Genomic DNA, 18,693 nt, shown 5'->3' with positions numbered 1-18,693 from the left:
TCCAATTTAGAAACCGGACATACCATCGTGACCGTTAGAATCTCAAGATCATTCTTATGATATGCAATGAATGTAATGCAATCATGATTTTTAGGGTACATGGATGGTCACTCTAGTTGTCTTCCTTGATTAGATCATGGGTGCAAAATCGAATGTCTACAAAGCCCAAGGCTCATTCGAGCTAAAGTCTTATTTGTTCCATTTTGGTCCTACTCCAAGCCACATATTAAAACTCAATTGGAATGGCCCAAAAGGCTAGCCCAATTGGATAATCAGTTATATATAAGGAGAGAAACATATAGAATTTTGTGATGAATGAATGGTAATTCATGAAATGGTTTGTATGTGAGTGTAAGTCACTCTCTTATTCTCCCTTGAATACATACGTGTAAACTGATTGAGAGACCACACTTCTTGGGTAGCAAGTGGAATTTGAGTGAAAATTAAAAGTGTTCCTAAGTATTTCTAATATTTGGTTTTGAATTTCACTGCACCAAGATACGCTTTCTATTCTTTGTTCTAGAATTCAAGGTTACATGTTATCTCTTATTAATGAAGTAGATCTGTGTTTGTTGCTTTTGCTGTGTGTTTTGTTTGAGATGCAAAACCAGTTTTTCCAACAATTGGTATCAGAGCGGTCTTCAATATCATGCTTGTATATGTGATTGAGTTTTAGAATTAAAGAAAAACCGTTTTCTTGGTGTTTTCAAAATTTTGCAGTAGTTTTTTCTACATAATTTTTGTTATCAATGGTGCCGTTTCATGCTTTTATATTCGTGGAATCCGTATGTTATCAGGATTGAAGTGCTTTATATGTTATCCAAATTGATAACCTTTGATTGATTTTAAATAGGATTCAAGGCCTAATTTCATTCGGATTGATAATATATAGGATTCATGGCCTTATACACACACACACACACACACACACACACACACACACACACACACACACACACACACGGATATAGATGATCAAGCAGAATGTTAATGCTAGAATTAAAGTATTTTGGTTACTGGTTAAAATCCTTTAATGAAATTTATTCCTAATGAGATTAGGATTATGTTTTCAAGGCTTCTAGTATTACTAAGGTTCTTAATCTTGATATTGAAAACCCTAATGTTTGATCTATAAATCTTAGTTGATAAAATCAAAAGGTGTTTTTGATGGAAGAACTATGAAGATGTCAAAAACGGTTACTAGAAAATTCTGAGAAAAATTCAGTTTTGCGAGTTTCGATTGATCGAGAATTCCTTTCGATCGACATTCAATTGATCGAAGAGGAATCGAGAACCGATCGATTCAGGTAGAAACTCTGTGATGAAATTCTTCATTGTCTCGATCGATCGAGAATTCCTTTCGATTGATCGAATGTTTTTTTCGATCAATTGAGCAGGAATCGAGAATTGATCGAACGGGGCAGTGGCTTGGTGATGAATTTCTTCACTTTTTCGATCGATTGAGAAGAAGGTTTGACCAATTGAAGGTACTGAATTTTGAATTTTCACTTGCTTTTTTATTAAGTGTTAAAACTTTGATAAAAGGCAATGTTATGTGTGATGAGATTACACATGGTTTTATATAAAGTGATTAATTTTTATGGTCCTTAAAAGTTAAAGACATTTATTAATCATTGTCTAATTAAAAGACTTAATGAGATCAAAGATATTAGTTAAATAGAACTTTTAGTCCTAAATTGTTTAAGACTTGTCTACATTCTAATGAGATTAGAATTTTTGTATGATTAAAAGTCCTTAATTTATTTTAATTAGAATAGGAGGAAATTTCTCCCAAGTAAACCTGGAGGAATTTTTTTTTACTTTCCAAATAGAGTCCGAATTTGGTAAGGACGAGATGTAAAACCCTTATTTTACACATCCAATAATAAATTGTCACGTTAGTCTTTTACTTAATGAGAAATACATACTACCGCATTTAATAACATCTAACTCCCATTTTTATCAGCGTCTTTAATTTTAGAACAAACTTATACCCAAATCTCATCATTTCCTGTAAAAAAAAAACAAAAAATCTGAAATCTAATTGTTTCAGCATTCATATGAACAATTGAAGAGACATTCAAGATTTGTTCAATTACAAAACTACCAATACCGTCAAGCCCAACAATTAGATTGGCAGAGACCCTTAATGGACAAGAAAATAAAATTAATTCACTTGCTCTAACAATTAATGGATAAAAGATCTTATGTTAACAACAACTATCAATATTTCAAAATATGGAACAAAAGACAAACAAGATTTCGGCGACTATCAATTAAAGACAGTATTCTATGTCTCTATGTTAATTGTGGAACAAAAAACAAAATTCTGTTACTGTGCAAACCCAAACCATCAAACCTAGTAAAACCCACAACAAAATATAGCAAACTAGACCTTGAAGTCATATATTCCATTCTCAAGGTTTCAATAGCAGCTCCGGCGAATTGATGAGGCGGAGAACGGAGGCCCGGCAAGGAAATGTGGCAGAAAAATAGATGTTTGTTGAGGTTTGTGGTGAGAGGTAGAGAAACTGAGGCAGGAGATGAGATTTTAAAGACCTTTTTTAGAAACAGAAAAACGTGCAATATAATTTTTTTTTTTTATAAATGTTATTAGGTGTATTAAGATATATTGATTTTACAATAAATCTTTAATAGAAGGCTGATACGACATGTTCTCATTGGTTGATATAAACCAAAAGATTTACACTCCATCCTTATTGAATTTCTCCTCTTTCAAATATCGCTTATTGCAACATTAATCCTTTGAAGTTCTCCTTTTAAAAAAAAAAAAGATTTCTTCGAGGTGAGAGGAAGGATGCGGATCACGTGACAGCGATGTGATATGTACCGAAGTGTACAGTGTATAGAGTAGAGTATAGAGTATAGAGTATAGAGTATAGGGTGGTATTGTTCTGTGTGGTAGAGTGGATCCAAATGGAAGATCCGAACCGGAAAGTTCAAATAGAAGAATAGACTACTAGTCCAGTGTTGTAACCTTAAAACAATTTGAAAGTAAGAGAGTCTCATCTCATCACTCCCAAATCCCAATATCACTGACGTTTCATTTCCCAATCTCTCTCTCTTTCCTTGTATTGAAAAACGAGAAATAGTAGAAATGGCTGGTATCCGATTGGCTCCGGAGGACCCAGAGCTCTCGTCTCAGCAAAGCCGAGGCGCGGTGGTCTCCGATCTCATCTCCGACGACGAGCGCTCCGTCGCCGCCGACTCATGGTCCATCAAGAGCGAGTACGGCAGCACTCTCGACGATGACCAGCGCCAGACCGACGCCGCCGACGCCCTCTCCGCCGCCAACTTCCCCCCCGCCCCTTCCTCCGATTACAGGTCTCCCATCTCTTTTTCTATTTAACGTTCTGTTTGTTTCCCGAGATTTTTTTTTTTAAAATGTCTATCGCGGAATTACGAATTCCAATGCTTGGTTTCTGTTTTTTTTTTTGGTTAGCGAAGTTCTGAAACTGTTTATGATTTTGGATGTGTGATTGTGATATGAAGCTTCTAGAATTAATCGATGAGGTTTTCTGAATATTTTAAAAGAACAAGGTGTAAGAGTAAGAGTAATACGCGTTGAGATTTGAAATTTTGGTTGGCTCTGTCAAATTCATCTTTGTTAATTCAAAGACTATTATGCATTAGATGTAAATTTTCTATAGCTAAATGGAGTTGCTGATTTACTTTGAAATGTATAGCGTTAGGAGGTTTTAGGAGTAGGTGATTTGTTTGAAATATTACCAGAGATGAAATGTTGAAGCTTGTTCATTATTGGTTGATAGTGCGTGCAAATTGGTTTTCAAATGATGTGTTTTGTATCTATGCAGTTCTGACAAGGAGGAAGTAGAGGCTGAAGAAGCAGCGCAATCGATGCTAGGGCTTCAGAGTTATTGGGACTCTGCTTATGCTGATGAGTTGACAAATTTTCGCGAACATGGCCATGCCGGTGAAGTTTGGTAAGTTTTTATTTGGATATATAAAATTCTTCTGTTATTATCCAATGTTTGTTGTGACTTGTGGGAATAGCAATAGATTAGAGACTTAGAGAGTCAATTACAATACTTCCATTACTTTTTTTTTTTTTTTCAAAAATGAAACCATGAACTTTCTTAATTGGGTTTTTACATTATTGCTATTTTGCACGATATTTATCTTTTATATTTATTTGACATGCCAATGAGCTTTAGATCTAATGGCACTTCCTCCCTCTATAAAGAATGGGGTAAATGGTGAGGTTGTGGGTTACCTCCTAGGAATGTAGAATCCTAAAGGAAAAGAGACCATATGGAAACTTCTTTGAGCATGATCCAGCCATGTTACAAATGGTCAAAAGTGTGCGAGTTAGGAGCAGGATAGTCATGTTTTATGGTTAAATTTTAATTTCGTTCTAAATTGACAGGAATAATTACAAAATGGTTAATGCATCCAATTCGTGTGAAGCGAATTTTACACATTTTGAAAGATTGCTTAAGAGGTACACCTTGAGTGTGAGTTAAAAATTGAAACACACTGGATACACTTCAATCAGTAAAAGTAGAGGTTCATGCATTAAATACAAACTTCTGGGTTAGAAGCATTGCTTCACATACTGTGGCTGATGGCTTCTTCAGTATCTTCTCTGTGATATATTCTTGAGGTTTCACCTTAGGTCTATGCTAAAGGAATTGCTGAAATTTAGTGAGAAGAACTCTAAAATGATTTAATGCACTTTCTAATGAGATAGATTTTTTTGAATTAGCTTAAATTACTCTTGGGCCTTTAAGGTAACTAAGGTCGGTATGTCTGGGATTGTTACATTTTAATTTCATCAAGAAAAGATGTTTGGATCTGCTAAATGACGGGGATGGTGCTGTAATAAAATGTTCTTATGTATATTCCTATCTTTCGCTGTTTTCTTATAAATTATTGGTCTATTTGACCTTCATTAATTTATTATTAGGTTGTTGATTTAGGTAGATTTCTCTTTGGTGGGGGAAAAAAAAACAATGGAAGACTGAGAGGATATCACATTCACTGGAATTCATCTCTTTGTTTGTTTGCCTCTGTTTCTATAGGTTTGGAGCTGATGTCATGGAATTAGTTGCTTCTTGGACCAAAGGTTTGTGTATTGACATTTCTCATGGTCAATTACCGAATCATGTTGATGATACCAAGTCTCAGCTGGTTGATCAGGGTGATAAATATCTGTCTACATGGAGTGTTCTTGATATTGGGACAGGCAATGGTTTGCTTCTTCAAGAACTTGCTAAGCAGGGGTATGCTTGAAATTTCCAATGCTTTTCTGGTAATTTATGCTTAGAAAATATAGAACACTAATTCTGTTCCAATCCTTTTTAAGGAAGCATGGTACAGGTGCTGTGCAAATTGCTATATGAAAATCCTTGGAGAACCATATCTAGAATTGGAAAATCCTAGACACATAGCAGGTCTTTACAAATGATGGTCTAAAATATGTGTTAGCTTATATTTGAGGAATTTGGTATCTATACGTGGACACACGTCATGCAGCATTAAATTCTCAAAAGAATTTTAGAATTTAAAAAAAGAAGAAGAAAAGGACAAGATAGGAATCAACACCTAAGGTTGCCTGGAATACCAAGCCAGTTGAAGAAATTCCAACAGAATTTTTTCTAATCAAGCCAAGCATAACAATACTCTTAAACAATTTCACATAAAAGTAAATAAAATTAAATTCTTAAATAAAATAAGTTCTACTAAATCAATCTAGCTCAATTGAAGCAGGCATCCATCATCCATCCATAAAGTTGTTGGGTAGGCTGCCTTCTTGCATCAACATCCATATACATGTGTGATTTGGGGCCTATATCTATTGTCTGCACCAATATGTGATGTAGGACCTTTAAGAATTCAACACTAAAATAGATCTCTTCAGGTGGTTTGGGGGAAGAGACTAAATTCCATCTAGTTAAATGGGTGAATGTTTGCGCTCCACTTTCTTTAGGTGGTTTGGGTATTAGAAGATTGAGATTTTTTAATAAAGCTTTATTAGGGAAATGGTTGTGGCATTATGGTCTTGAGAGGGATGCTCTATGGAGAAGAGTGATAGAAGTAAATTGTGGTAATCAATGGAAGAGGTGGGGGGGGGGGGGGTGTTGTACTAGCCCAGTTCTTGGTCCTTATGGAGTTAGTTTGTGGAGAAGTAATGGATAGGGTTAGCCTTTTTTGTCATGCCACATTCAATATGAAGTTGTGGATGGAACACAGGTGAAATTTTGGCAAGACCGATTGAGCGGGGAGAGTTCTCTTGCTGTATGTTACCTCGAGTTATTTAGAATTTGCCATACTAAGGAGGCAAGTGTGGCAAATTTAATGCAGTTCACTAATGGGGTTCTTCATTGGGATCTACATTTTGTACGGGCCATACAAGCAGTGGTGGCTCTAGGAATTTTTTTCAGGTTAGTCATTAAAAGTCTTAAATTAAACAAAATTTAATAAAATAAAGCTTAAATATATTGACTTCCCAGAAAAAGAAGAAGTGCAAATACATAAAGTTCAGGATTAAATCAATGCAATACTCCACCAATTTCATTTTTAGGGAAGTTATGGTCAAAAGGTTGAGAAAAGCCTCTTTGTAAATTTACAATTTTTATTTCATCTTGATCATTAATATGAAAAGATGAGACATTTTCTTATAGCCTAAGATCTAAAAGAAAATTATTCAAGTAAATACGAATTTGCTTAGAAGATGAATCTTGTAATATAAGTGATCTGTTTATAAGAATTTGTCCATAGTGCTAGTAAAAGATTAGAGGATAAATTATAAATTTGTTCAACATATTCAACTTAGGCATTCAACCATTATATTGTTCAATATCGTATCTAAGCATTATTTTAGTGCATATGCATATGTACAAAATGTATCACATAAATCTGACAAACTCAACTAAAGATTAAAGCAAACATTAATATATAGACTAGCTATTTGAAAATGTGTATTTTAAAAAAATAGTGATTTTAAAATATGCCTTTAGAAAATACAATTTAAAAAATCAAAATTAAACATTTAATTGGGCTTTTAGGATAATTTGTTTGTTTGGGCAATTTTTGATGAGTGTTACGTCCACAACATTTTAGTAACACTTTCACAGCGAAGTTTAAATGACAAGTTATTGGTTTTAATTAAATCCTACCACTGAAATTACTTTCTTGTCTACACGTAACAATAATGTGAAAAAGTTGTGACATAGCATTTTTTACAATTTTTTTGGTTCAACCTTCAATGGACCAAAATTTTGGAGAGGTCAAATTTTTATTTAGGGTATTCAAGGCTTTTTTAGGGTGGTCAAGTTTGTTTTCTAGGGTGGTCATCAACCCATATTAATTTAAAATTCAATTTTTAAGGTGTATATATAAAAAATAAAATAAAATCAGGTCAGGGTGGTCAAGTGACCACCCTGAGTAAGGCATGGCGCCACCCGACATACAAGATTTGGATTTGGAGTCCTTGACGACCTTCATGGATACCATTTATGGTATGGTAATTAAGGGGATTGGGGAGGGTAAAATGTGCTGGAAACCAGACAAGAAAAAGGCTTCAAGGTTGGTGTTTATTATCGACTTCTGATCACCAGTGATCATCCTTTCATATGGAGATCAAAAGCCCCTCCTAGAGTAGCCTTCTTTGTATGGACTGTAGCTTAAGGTAAAATTTTGACAATTGACAATTTAAGAAAGAAAAAGGTAATGTTTACAAACTGGTGTTATATGTGCAAATGTAATGGTGAATCTGTTGATTACCTTTTGCTACATTGCCCTATTGCTTCAGACTTATGGTCCATGATTTTGGGTTTGTTTGGAGTTTATTGGGTAATGCCAAAATCTGTTGTTGAGCTTTTAGCTTGCTGGCAAGGTTGGTTTGGTCGTCATCAGATTGGTCATATTTGGATATTTATCCCCCATTGCTTGATGTGGTGCATCTGAAGGGAAAGGAATAGCGGAAGTTTTGAAGATACTGAAAGTTCTATGCCTGCTCTCAAGTTGTTCTTTTTCTGAACATTATTGGACTGGCTGTCAGCCTTGAGGAATCTTTCTTTAGTTTCTATTTTTTATTTATTAGATTTATGCAATTTTTGTAATTGATTGTTTAATACCAGTATACTTCTTTTTCTGATTTATATATTTTTTATTACTTAAAAAAAAAAAAACTCCATTCTATATAATAATTTACCTTTCATAAAAAGAAGTTAGCTATATATGCATTGGGTTAAATCGTGTTCCAATTAAGAAAATCTACATATTTACATTTGAGCATCAACAAACATTAGGACTTCATAAAAATTTTCTTGTTGCAGAATTTATCCCAGCAAGTGGGCATTGATTTGAATTGTCAAAAATACATGCACACTCACTAAACACACGGCATTTCGTGTTTGATCCATGTGAGAGCTATTAACTCAAAAAGTTGTGCTATAATGGATATCAATAATCTTCTATTGGAACATTTGCAGTGTTCTCCTTAAATTATAAATACAATCAGCTCCCTAATTTTAAAATGATTTGCAATATCTCCTCTGTAGTTTAATTGTTTAAATGGACATAAAAAAGGAGGCATGTGAATGTAGCTATAGTAAAATTACTCATTTACCTACCAATTATCTCTCCAAGCCTTTTGAGCTTGAAATGGCCATTTTTGCTATTGACACAAGCACTTTTCTCCTCACTACTTGTTGGTTTTGAAACCAACCTTCCCCTCACTACTTGTTTCCCCTCACTACTTCTTTTCTCCGAAACCAACCTTACTAGTGACTCTACCCAAAAGACACAGTCCAATACTCCATCTCTTAACAAAGCTTTAACCATAATATTTATCCATTTATGGCCCTACAGTCACCACTTAGGAACACTTAGTAAGTGTGGACATCTTGGGGTCCTATCACTTTTTGCCTGTGCCTTGCGGCATTGATGAGGATCTAATCAAAGTTCTTGTAGTGATCAGGGATGAAGGTTACCCGGGTTGTGGACTATTTGGTCATCTGGAGTTTAATTGTTTAAATGGACATAAAAAAGGAGGCATGTGAATGTAGCTATAGTAAAATTACTCATTTACCTACCAATTATCTCTCCAAACCTTTTGAGCTTGAAATGGCCATTTTTGCTATTGACACAAGCACTTTTCTCCTCACTACTTGTTGGTTTTGAAACCAACCTTCCCCTCACTTCTTGTTTCCCCTCACTACTTCTTTTCTCCGAAACCAACCTTACTAGTGACTCTACCCAAAAGACACAGTCCAATACTCCATCTCTTAACAAAGCTTTAACCATAATATTTATCCATTTATGGCCCTACAGTCACCACTTAGGAACACTTAGTAAGTGTGGATATCTTGGGGTCCTATCACTTTTTGCCTGTGCCTTGTGGCATTGATGAGGATCTAATCAAAGTTCTTGTAGTGATCAGGGATGAAGGTTACCGGGTTGTGGACTATTTGGTCATCTGGATTTAGTTTTGCGTGCACTATTAGGCCTTAAGGGTAATAAGTAATAACTTTATTTCTCCTTTGTGCTAAGTCTGGCGGAGACTTTTCAAGTAGCCAGATGGGGAAAAGGTGTTCCTTGACAAGATTTAGGAATTGGTTTAGATTTTCTCTGTATGCTTGGGCTTCGTTGATTGATATGTAAATGAAATGCAATTTAAGTGATGCTCATAAGTTGTTTGTTAATAACTATATAAAATGTTTCATCTTGGAATGCTTTGGTTGCAAGATATTTTAAGGATTAGGAATTTGATGTCACAGAGGATTTGTTTAGGAGAAAGTTGTGTAAAAATGTTACTTCTTGCTTCTACTTGAGAGAGGGAGGGAGGGAGGGAGAGGGTTTTTTATTGCAAATTCAGTGACTTGTCATGGACATGGCCACAATGTCATTTTTAAGGTTAATTTAAATGCTAGGTAGAGCAATACAAATTATTTTGAATTTGAGAGGGAACATTGTAAATGTTCTTGTAGTTTTAAGTTGGAAAGTGCAATTAACCCAAACCCACGTGAATTAATTTTCTTTTATTTAATTCAATTTTCATAAAATTTTTTGAAAAGGGGCTTGGGCTCCCATCATATGACTGTCTTATACAATCACCCTTGATCCCTAAAGATATAATTCACCTTTTTATTTAAATTTTTTTGTCTTACTACTCATTCTTAGAGACACTTGATACTTCAATAAATGAGGAAATAACCAAAATCAAATGCTTTCATGTCTCCTTGCTAGCGGGGCATATACATAGTCAAATAATGGTGAACTGCCCTCTGTCCTGTGTTCATTGTATATTAGCGTCACCAAATCAGGAGGAGCACTACCAAACATGATTTAGCAAGGCCTGTGTCTGATCATAGCCCAATTGTGCTAGAGGTTTGATGGATTATTGACAGATAAAGGGTTTTTAAACTTGAAACTGTGTGGTTGAAGATGGAAGGTTTTGTGGAGAAGGTGCAGAGTTGTTGGAATGGTTACAATTTTTATGACACATCTAATCGTATATTGGCTGGTAAATTAAAGCCTTTTTATAGAAGATCTTAAAACTTGGAACAAATATGAATTTGGAGGTGTTGGAGTAATTAAAAAAATGATATTATAAAAATTCAATTAAAAAGCACAAGAAGGGGCAAACTCCTAGTACACGGGAAATATACAAGGAAATGCCCAAACAAAAAAGAAGTAAGAATACAATAAAAATTAGTGAATGCTAAATGTATCTAGGAACTCTAGGCAATCCACAGTAGAACAAATATTAGAAGTCGAAGTACGCTCATATAGGGTCTTCAAAAATCAGAACTTCAGCTTGATCAGGTCTAGCTTTATCACCTCAAAGGCGTTTCTTTCCCTTTAAAGACACCACATTAAGAGTAAATAAAAAAAGATTGTTAAATGAAATACTGGGCTTGGATGAAAGGAGGGAAGCGTTGGTCTGTTTGTTGAGGAAAAAGACCATAGGGATGAGATGGAATATGAGGTGGACAGACTTGCTGCTTTAAAAAGAGATTGCATGGCGACAAAAATTAGGGGTTGTTTGTCTAAAGGAAGAAGGAAACATACCAGATTTTTGGCATAGTTTGGCAAATTCTCATAGAAGAGTGAATCATTTAGGGTGTTGTATGAAGAGGAAGGTGAAAGAAAATAAAAATGTGCAATTCTATTAGAATTTCTATAGTGAACTAGTTCAGTGGAGGCCAGGGGTGGATGGGCTCCATTTGTATTCAATTGAAGTGGCTAATAGGGTTTATTTAGATGAGGAGTTGATAGGGAAAGAGCCCCAGGATCATATGGATTCATGATGGTGTTCTCAGAATGTGGTGGAGAGAGACATTATGGCTTTATTTAAGGAGTTCCATGAGCATAGGAAGTTTGAAAAATGTCTAAACACCTCCTTTATTGCTTTAATTCCTAAGAAAAATGATAACGGAGAAAGGATTCACTTTGGAGATGAGTTGTAGCTACAAAGTATGGTATTGAGTAGATTGGCTGGAATAAGTCTGCTGCTGGTTCTCATGGAGTTTGCCTTGTGATGCATATTCGAAGGGACTGGAATCAGATTTCTGGTTTTATTAAGTATGAGGTTGGATATGGTCAGCAGAGTGGCATATCAAAAAAAGAAGAAAGTATCGGTCGGTCATCCTGTAGCCAGCGCCTAGCTCAGCTCCGAAGATTGACTAGAAGACGGCCACTGTACATCTTTCTTTCAAAAGATGAGAGCATGCGGTCAACGTATGTAGCAGCAAGGATGGTGCATTGCATATTTATCATTCTCACTTGGGAGCCAAAACAAAACTCCTGCTACCTACCTTCGATTAGGCATTTGATTGGGACTATAGATGGTATGGGGAAAAGATTCTTAAGGAGCTGTTTCCTAGTTTATATATTCTTGCTCAGAGGAAAGATGTTGCAGTAGCAGATTTAATACGCTGGAGTGCAAATCAGATTCAGTGGGATGTCATTTTTTATAGAGCCCTTCATGATTGGGAGCAAGGATTGATGGAAGATTTTTAGCCCTAATTTCTTCCTATAAGATTAGAAGGAATGAAGAAGGCACTATCTGCTAGATGCGAACAAAAAGTAAGCTCTTTGAAGTCAAAGCCTTCTACAAAGTGTTGCATGTTGGGGGTGCAATTATTTTTCCTTGGAAGAGTATTTGAAAGGTAAAAGCCCCTCTCAAAGTAGGGTTTTTTTTTTTTTTTTTTTTTTTTTTTTTTTTTTGTTGTGGTCTGTTGCTTTAGGGAAGATCCTTACAATTGAAAATTTTTGAACATGAGGTATTATCATAGTGGGTTGGTGTTGCATGTGTAAACAAGATGGGGAGTCCGTTGATCACCTGCTGCTACATTGCTCTATGACTAGAGAGCTTTGGGCTTTAGCTCTTTGTTTATTTGGGGTGCTTTGGGTTAAGCCTAAGAGAGGTTGATCTGTTGGCTTGTTGGAAGGGGTGGTTGGCTAGATACTGTAATGGAGACATTTGGAAAGTATCCCTCTGTGTGTCACGTGGATCATTTGGAAGGAAATGAATTATCGGACATTTGAAGGCATGGAGTGATCTATGATGGTGGTGAAGTATGGATGGCTACAATGAGTGGTTATTCCTTCTCTAATTTGTTAGATTTTCTTGATTGTTGTACTTTTCATTAATCTCAATGCTTTGCTAGTACTCATACTAGGGTGTCTCCATTTCTTTTCATGATAATAAAATCTTAGTCTTAACAAAAAGAAAGATAAGAATATAAGTGATTTCAGGGCCTCCTTTTATTGCATTAATTCCTAAAGAATAATGATGATAAAAATATAAAATAAAAAAATAAAAAATTCATGCCTATTAGTCTGGTTGGAAGTGTCTGGCACATTAATTTTTGAGGCTTGAATTGTTATTCTTAGGGAGGCAAATCTTAAATTCAGTACTTAGTAACTAATGAGTGCTTGGATAGTAATTTGAAAAGCCAAGTATGACAGTGATTTGTATGTTGGATATTGAGAAATTTTACAGCCGTGTGAATTGCAAATGTTTGATCTATTTATTTCGCAGAATGAGTTTTTGAAGAAATTAAAAGTATTGGATTTAGACATGCATATCCACAATGCATTTTCCTTTTCCATAGTTCAAGAGGGTTGAAGCTAGATGATCCCATTTCCCAATTGATTTTTATCCTTTTTATGGAGATTTTGAGTAGAATGATGGTGAGGGATGTGGGGGGAGCTTATGTCTCAGGCTTTCAAGTCAGCAATGACTAGCAATATCTTCTTAATTTCTTATCTTCTGTTTGTTGACATTTGACAATCTTATTATTTTCTGCAAAGCAAATGTTGAACATTTCCTGTATATCACATATGTTTCTCTGTGCTTTCAAAAAAGGAAGATATTCTTTTTTCTTTTTCTTTTTCTTTTAATTTTTTTTTTTTTACCTAAAAAAAAAAAAACAGAACTATGGCTGAAGTTACTTATAAAAAAAGACCTGGGTTAAGATTTGTGTTGAAATATTCAGAGCTTAACAATGACTTATTTTGATATGCCTTTGGGTTCATATTTCAAGGATGGAACTATTTGGAACCTCATTCTTGAGAAGATGAACCACAGGTTAAGGGTTAGAAACTTTATGTCCAAGGGAAGTAGGCTGATTATTCTAAGAAGTATATTGTTTTCTTTATATAAGTAATAAGAAATATATTAGAAAAAGAAGAAGGGTGTCACCTGAGAATACAAGAAATAAACATCAGGAACAAAGTACAAATCAAGAGTATAATGTACAAAAGTTCATGAGACCATGGACTGGAAAAAGAAAAGAATGAAAGCCTAATACTGCAACCCAGTCCATGAAACTGTTCTAAAAGGTATATTGCTACTCTTCTTACTTATTATTTCTCTCTATTCTCCATACCTTTAGATGCAGCTAATAAATTAGAAAGATTGTAGCAAGATTTTTTGTGGGAATGGTTTGGTGATGATTTCAAATTCCATCCAGTAGATTGGAATACTTGTGTTCTCCAATACAACGTGATCTAAGGTTAGCCAGTTGAGCACTTTCAACCATCTATCTTAGGCAAATGGTTATGGAGGTCTGCAGAGGAAGACACTCATTTGTGGAGATGAGTTACTGCCTTGAAGTATGGGGAGGAATGGGGTTGTTGGTCAACATAGTGGTTGTGTAGTACTTATGGTTGTAGTTTATGGAGGAGTATTGGGAGAAATTACACTTTCCCACCCTAAACTATACCCTAGATTACACTTTGCACCCTAAACTATTCGATTGCACGTTTTGCACCCTAAACTATGACCTTTGTTACACTTTGCACCCCAAAGTTAGTTTTATTGTTAAGTTAGATGGAAATTTGTAACACATGACTTGCACATGATTTTTGCTTAAGTGACACATAGTTTAAAGACAAAAACACCCTCTTTCCAATCAATTAAAAACAAAATCTCTCTCATGTGCGTAGCATCTCCTCCTCCCCAAATCAATATCTATCTAAATTCCCAACAGCTCTCATGCATCAACTCCTCTCCTTTCTCTCATTGTTCAGTTGCTCCACTAAGTAAAATAATACTAAGCTGCAAAAAAATGGAAAAAGAGAAAACTATTTAAAACATGAAGTCCAGATATAGTTTGGGGAATAATATAAGGTAGACAAGACTAATATGAGCTTTTAAAAAAGTATGTCAATATTGAATCCATTCAAATTTTTATTTTAATATTGATTATTATAGATTTTTACTGTGTTATACGTATGCTTTGACCCATCTCTAAAGAAAGCCGTACATATATCTCATATGGTAGGCCCGGACTTTTTTTTTTTTTTTTTTTTTTTCCAGATGTTGGTTGTATGTGTTTGCATTAATTATCTCTCAGATTTTATTATAATTATCTGTATTCAAAACAAACAAAAATACGTCAAGATGATGACCATCATGTTTTAGAGGAGCAATTGAATAATTTCAAAAGAAGAGAAGAGCTGTTGGCAGAGAGAGAGAGGGGAAGAGCTGCTGCTGGGCACGTGTGAGAACTATTGGGGATTTAGGGTTAGACAGAATTTGATTTGGGGAGGAGAAGATGCTAGCACGTGAGAGAGAGCTTTTGTTTTTAATTGATTGGAAAAAGGGTGTTTTTGTCTTTAAACTATGTGCCACCTAAGTAAAAATCACATGCAAGTCGTGTTATAAATTTCCATTTAACTTAACAGTAAAACTAACTTTGGGGTGCAAAGTGTAACAAAGGTTATAGTTTAGGGTGCAAAACGTGCAATTGAATAATTTAGGGTGCAAAGTGTAATCTAGGGTATAGTTTAGGGTGGTAAAGTGTAATTTCCCTGGAGTATTGAGTTGGGATAGATTTTGTAGATCATGTCCACCTTCAAGTAGGGGATGGTAACAGTGTAAGATTTTGGCATGATAAGTGGAGTGGGAACCAATCTTTGAATGCTCCCTGGTTTGTACTCATTTGCAGATGATGAAGATGCCTATATTAACTCTTGTTTGGAGCCTCAAAATGAAAAGAGCACACGCTTTTAGAATGTCAATTTTGCTAGAGCTTTCAATGATTGGGAATTGGAATTGGTAAATTCAATGTTTGATATTTTGTATTCCAATATCCTAATGAGAAAGGCCTGGATTGAACATGTTTGAGGGAAAGGAGTTAACTTTGCATATTCTTAAGTTCCTTTTCCTGAAGACCCTTTATAATAGGTTCAAAGTCATATACCCTCTCGACATATTCTTTGATGGAGTTCCTTTACGTAGTTGCCAATAATCTTCCGGCTTGTATCCTTTTTCTTTGCTGTTTTTCCTTAGTACTGTATACACTTTTTGAGTTTTAATGAATTCTATTACTTATCCAAAAAAATAATTTTTGTGATTTACATGAGTAGAAGAATAAATACTTGAAAAGGTGGAAAATTTAGATAGAAGTGATAAGCTCAAGTTAATAGATTTTGGTGTATGTTAAATGTAACTTTTTAATTGATAGATTTAACCTCAATAAGGATATCTCTGTAACAATGCCATCTGCGGGCTTTGCTTCCAAGGCATGTGCCAAACCGAGTACATCCCCAATGTACTCACTTTGGCACTTTTAGTAATAATATCTTGACGTTATCTATCCAAAAAAAAAAGATTTATTGTGTAAATTTTTATTTAGAATTTCAATATTAGCTTACTACACTAAAATGAACGTACTCATGGTGTATTTTGGGTTCAGGTTCTCTCATTTAACTGGAACTGATTATAGTGAAGGGGCAGTTCAGCTTGCTCGAAGCCTTGCTGATCGTGATGGATTTGCCAATATTAATTTTTTGGTAGGACTGAACTTTGAAATATTTTGAAGTTCTGATCATTTACAATCCTGCATGGAATTTTCACTAATTCTAATTGTTAGTTGTTAATGCAATGGTATGTTTTGTACCCAATATTTTGAATTTATAATCCTCCTGCTAAGCCCCAGCTGTGGGCACAAAAGATTAATAATTTCTTTTCACTAAAATCTTTTATATGTTATGATTCTCTTCAACCTGGAAATGTACAAAGTAGGTAGAATGGTGGTTCTTCTTGCTAAACTTGTGGATTGTAGACAATGATAAAACAGAATAATGAATTGGAAGTTATTTGGCGCTTTGAAGCTTATATTTTCCTTTTTGTTGCTACAATAAGAATTTTGTTGTCATTGTAGACTGTCTACATAAGTTAATCCTACCTATCAAAAAAAAGTATACATAAGTTATGATCCCTGAGATTATGGTATGCTGCGATTGCTTTTTGTTGAATAAAATTCTCTATACTGAAAAAAAAAAAGAAGAAAAAGAAAAAGAAAAAGAAAAAGAAAAAAGGAATGCTATTTTACAAATTCAACATATGGAATCCTTTCATTTGCAATTTTATGAAATACTAATACAATGAACATTTACTTTCTTGGCATGCTTTGGCATCAACAAAATCTAAATGCTCTAGTTAGGATACTGGTTCAATTCTATTTAAGCTTTGATTGATAGCACAATTTAAGTGATATTATTTTCTAGAACCCTAAGACACTAATGGCAGATGTATTTCAAACTGGATCTTTTTCATGTCCTGTGTTTATAAGATTTTTTTTTTATCACAGTTCAAATGTTATATATCCACATACATCAGTTTATTATTGCAAACCCGAAAGGCTTTCATTTTGTTTATACAAGTGTATATAACAAATTAAACTCTTTGTCCTTGATGCTTTTACACTTAATTCTTTTGTCATTATTTAAGACAGGTTTAACAGTGTCACTCTATATGTAAGGTTGATGATATTCTTGAGACAAAGTTAGAAAGACAGTTTCAACTCGTCACGGACAAAGGGACTTTAGACGCCATTGGGTTGCATCCTGATGGCCCTGTCAAAAGGTAATGTATAGACTCATGCTTCCTGCTGTGCTACAATTTTAGCCGTTCAAAAGTAAATTTGTATATGTTCACATCAAACAACAACCCCCCACCCTCACACACACCAAAAAAAAAAATTTAAGAAGACTAAGTTAGAAAGATAGCACTGAATCATAAAGGTGATTACTACGTTATGAATTCTAGTGTTTGTATTTGAATTATTTACAATGTCTATTTATAATTAACAAGATTAACAAAGTTACCATCCTTTTAGGTGTTCTAGTTCTTTTTAGTGAACCGTTTGATCACCTACCAGTGGGACTGAGAAATTATGGACTTGATGTTTTCTGATTTCCAGGATGATGTACTGGGATTCAGTTTCAAGATTGGTGGCATCTGGCGGAATATTAGTAAGCCTCTACAGTTCTTCACTATAGCTAATATTTGTTACTGGAATTGTGCCCTTGAAGCTTCTATTACTTAATTGTAGTATTGTATCAGTTTGTGGCTTTATGTTTTCAATATTTTCTTACTCCACTGGACGTTCTCTGTCTTTTTATTGATAATTATGGTAATTTCTTAGGTGATCACATCGTGTAATAGTACAAAAGATGAATTGGTGCAAGAAGTGGAAAGTTTCAATGAAAGAAGAGTTGGTATGTCCCAGGAACATGAGAAGGATGAAGAAGCTGGCAGAGATCCTCCCTTTCGGTACCTGAGTCACATTCGTTCATATCCAACATTCATGTTCGGTGGATCTGTGGGATCACGTGTTGCCACTGTGGCATTTGTCCGGAGCTGAAATTGCAAGTCCTTTGTCATTGTTGGATATGCTCCTAGTCAAATGGTTTGATACAGTTTATGCTTCTTGTGTGTGGGTAGAAAATGAAAAGTTCATGACTTAAGGAAGTTCTTTTGTTTGAGACCATGAAATTTGCTGATTCATGTGAAAATGCGAGGCTTTAATTTGGCAGGGAACTTATGACTTCTTTTTGTAATTAAGGAAATTGAATTACACTGTGTTCCTTTTTTTGGGGAAAAAAAAAATGAAGTAGATTGTTCTTGGTAGAATTATGTTACAAATGAAAATGTTTCACTCGCTATGATTTGCCATTGCATTGAGCTAGAAGATCATAAATATGTTAAAAGTAGTGTTCAGGGAGTTCTTGGGATCAACTAGAACATAGATAATGTAAGAACCATGTATCTGCATGCATTATTAGATTCTTATATTTTTGTGGGATGTGAATCAAAAATCTATTTATGCTTGTGGCAATGAGGAGACTGGCAAACTTAAGAAAAAAGTGATCTCTGATCTCTTTGGTGGACCACTGCGATGCATTTGT

General features: G+C 34.7%; 1 protein-coding gene across 1 annotated transcript; it reads left to right on the top strand.

Moving 5' to 3' along the window:
• Positions 1-2,909: 2,909 nt before the first annotated feature.
• On the top strand, positions 2,910-18,418 carry LOC142621000 (uncharacterized). Its single transcript, XM_075794322.1, has 7 exons — positions 2,910-3,345; positions 3,837-3,965; positions 5,064-5,264; positions 16,197-16,293; positions 17,265-17,368; positions 17,706-17,757; positions 17,931-18,418. Exons 1-7 carry the CDS (start codon positions 3,119-3,121, stop codon positions 18,147-18,149), a joined length of 1,029 nt encoding a protein of 342 aa, XP_075650437.1. The 5' UTR covers positions 2,910-3,118; the 3' UTR covers positions 18,150-18,418.
• Positions 18,419-18,693: the final 275 nt, after the last annotated feature.

The sequence above is a fragment of the Castanea sativa genome, chromosome 1 (genome assembly GCF_040712315.1).
Source record: "Castanea sativa cultivar Marrone di Chiusa Pesio chromosome 1, ASM4071231v1".
In the NCBI taxonomy this organism is placed as follows: Eukaryota; Viridiplantae; Streptophyta; class Magnoliopsida; order Fagales; family Fagaceae; genus Castanea; species Castanea sativa.
The sequence above is the reverse complement of the archived record's forward strand: the minus strand, read 5'-3'. Positions and strand labels throughout refer to the sequence as shown.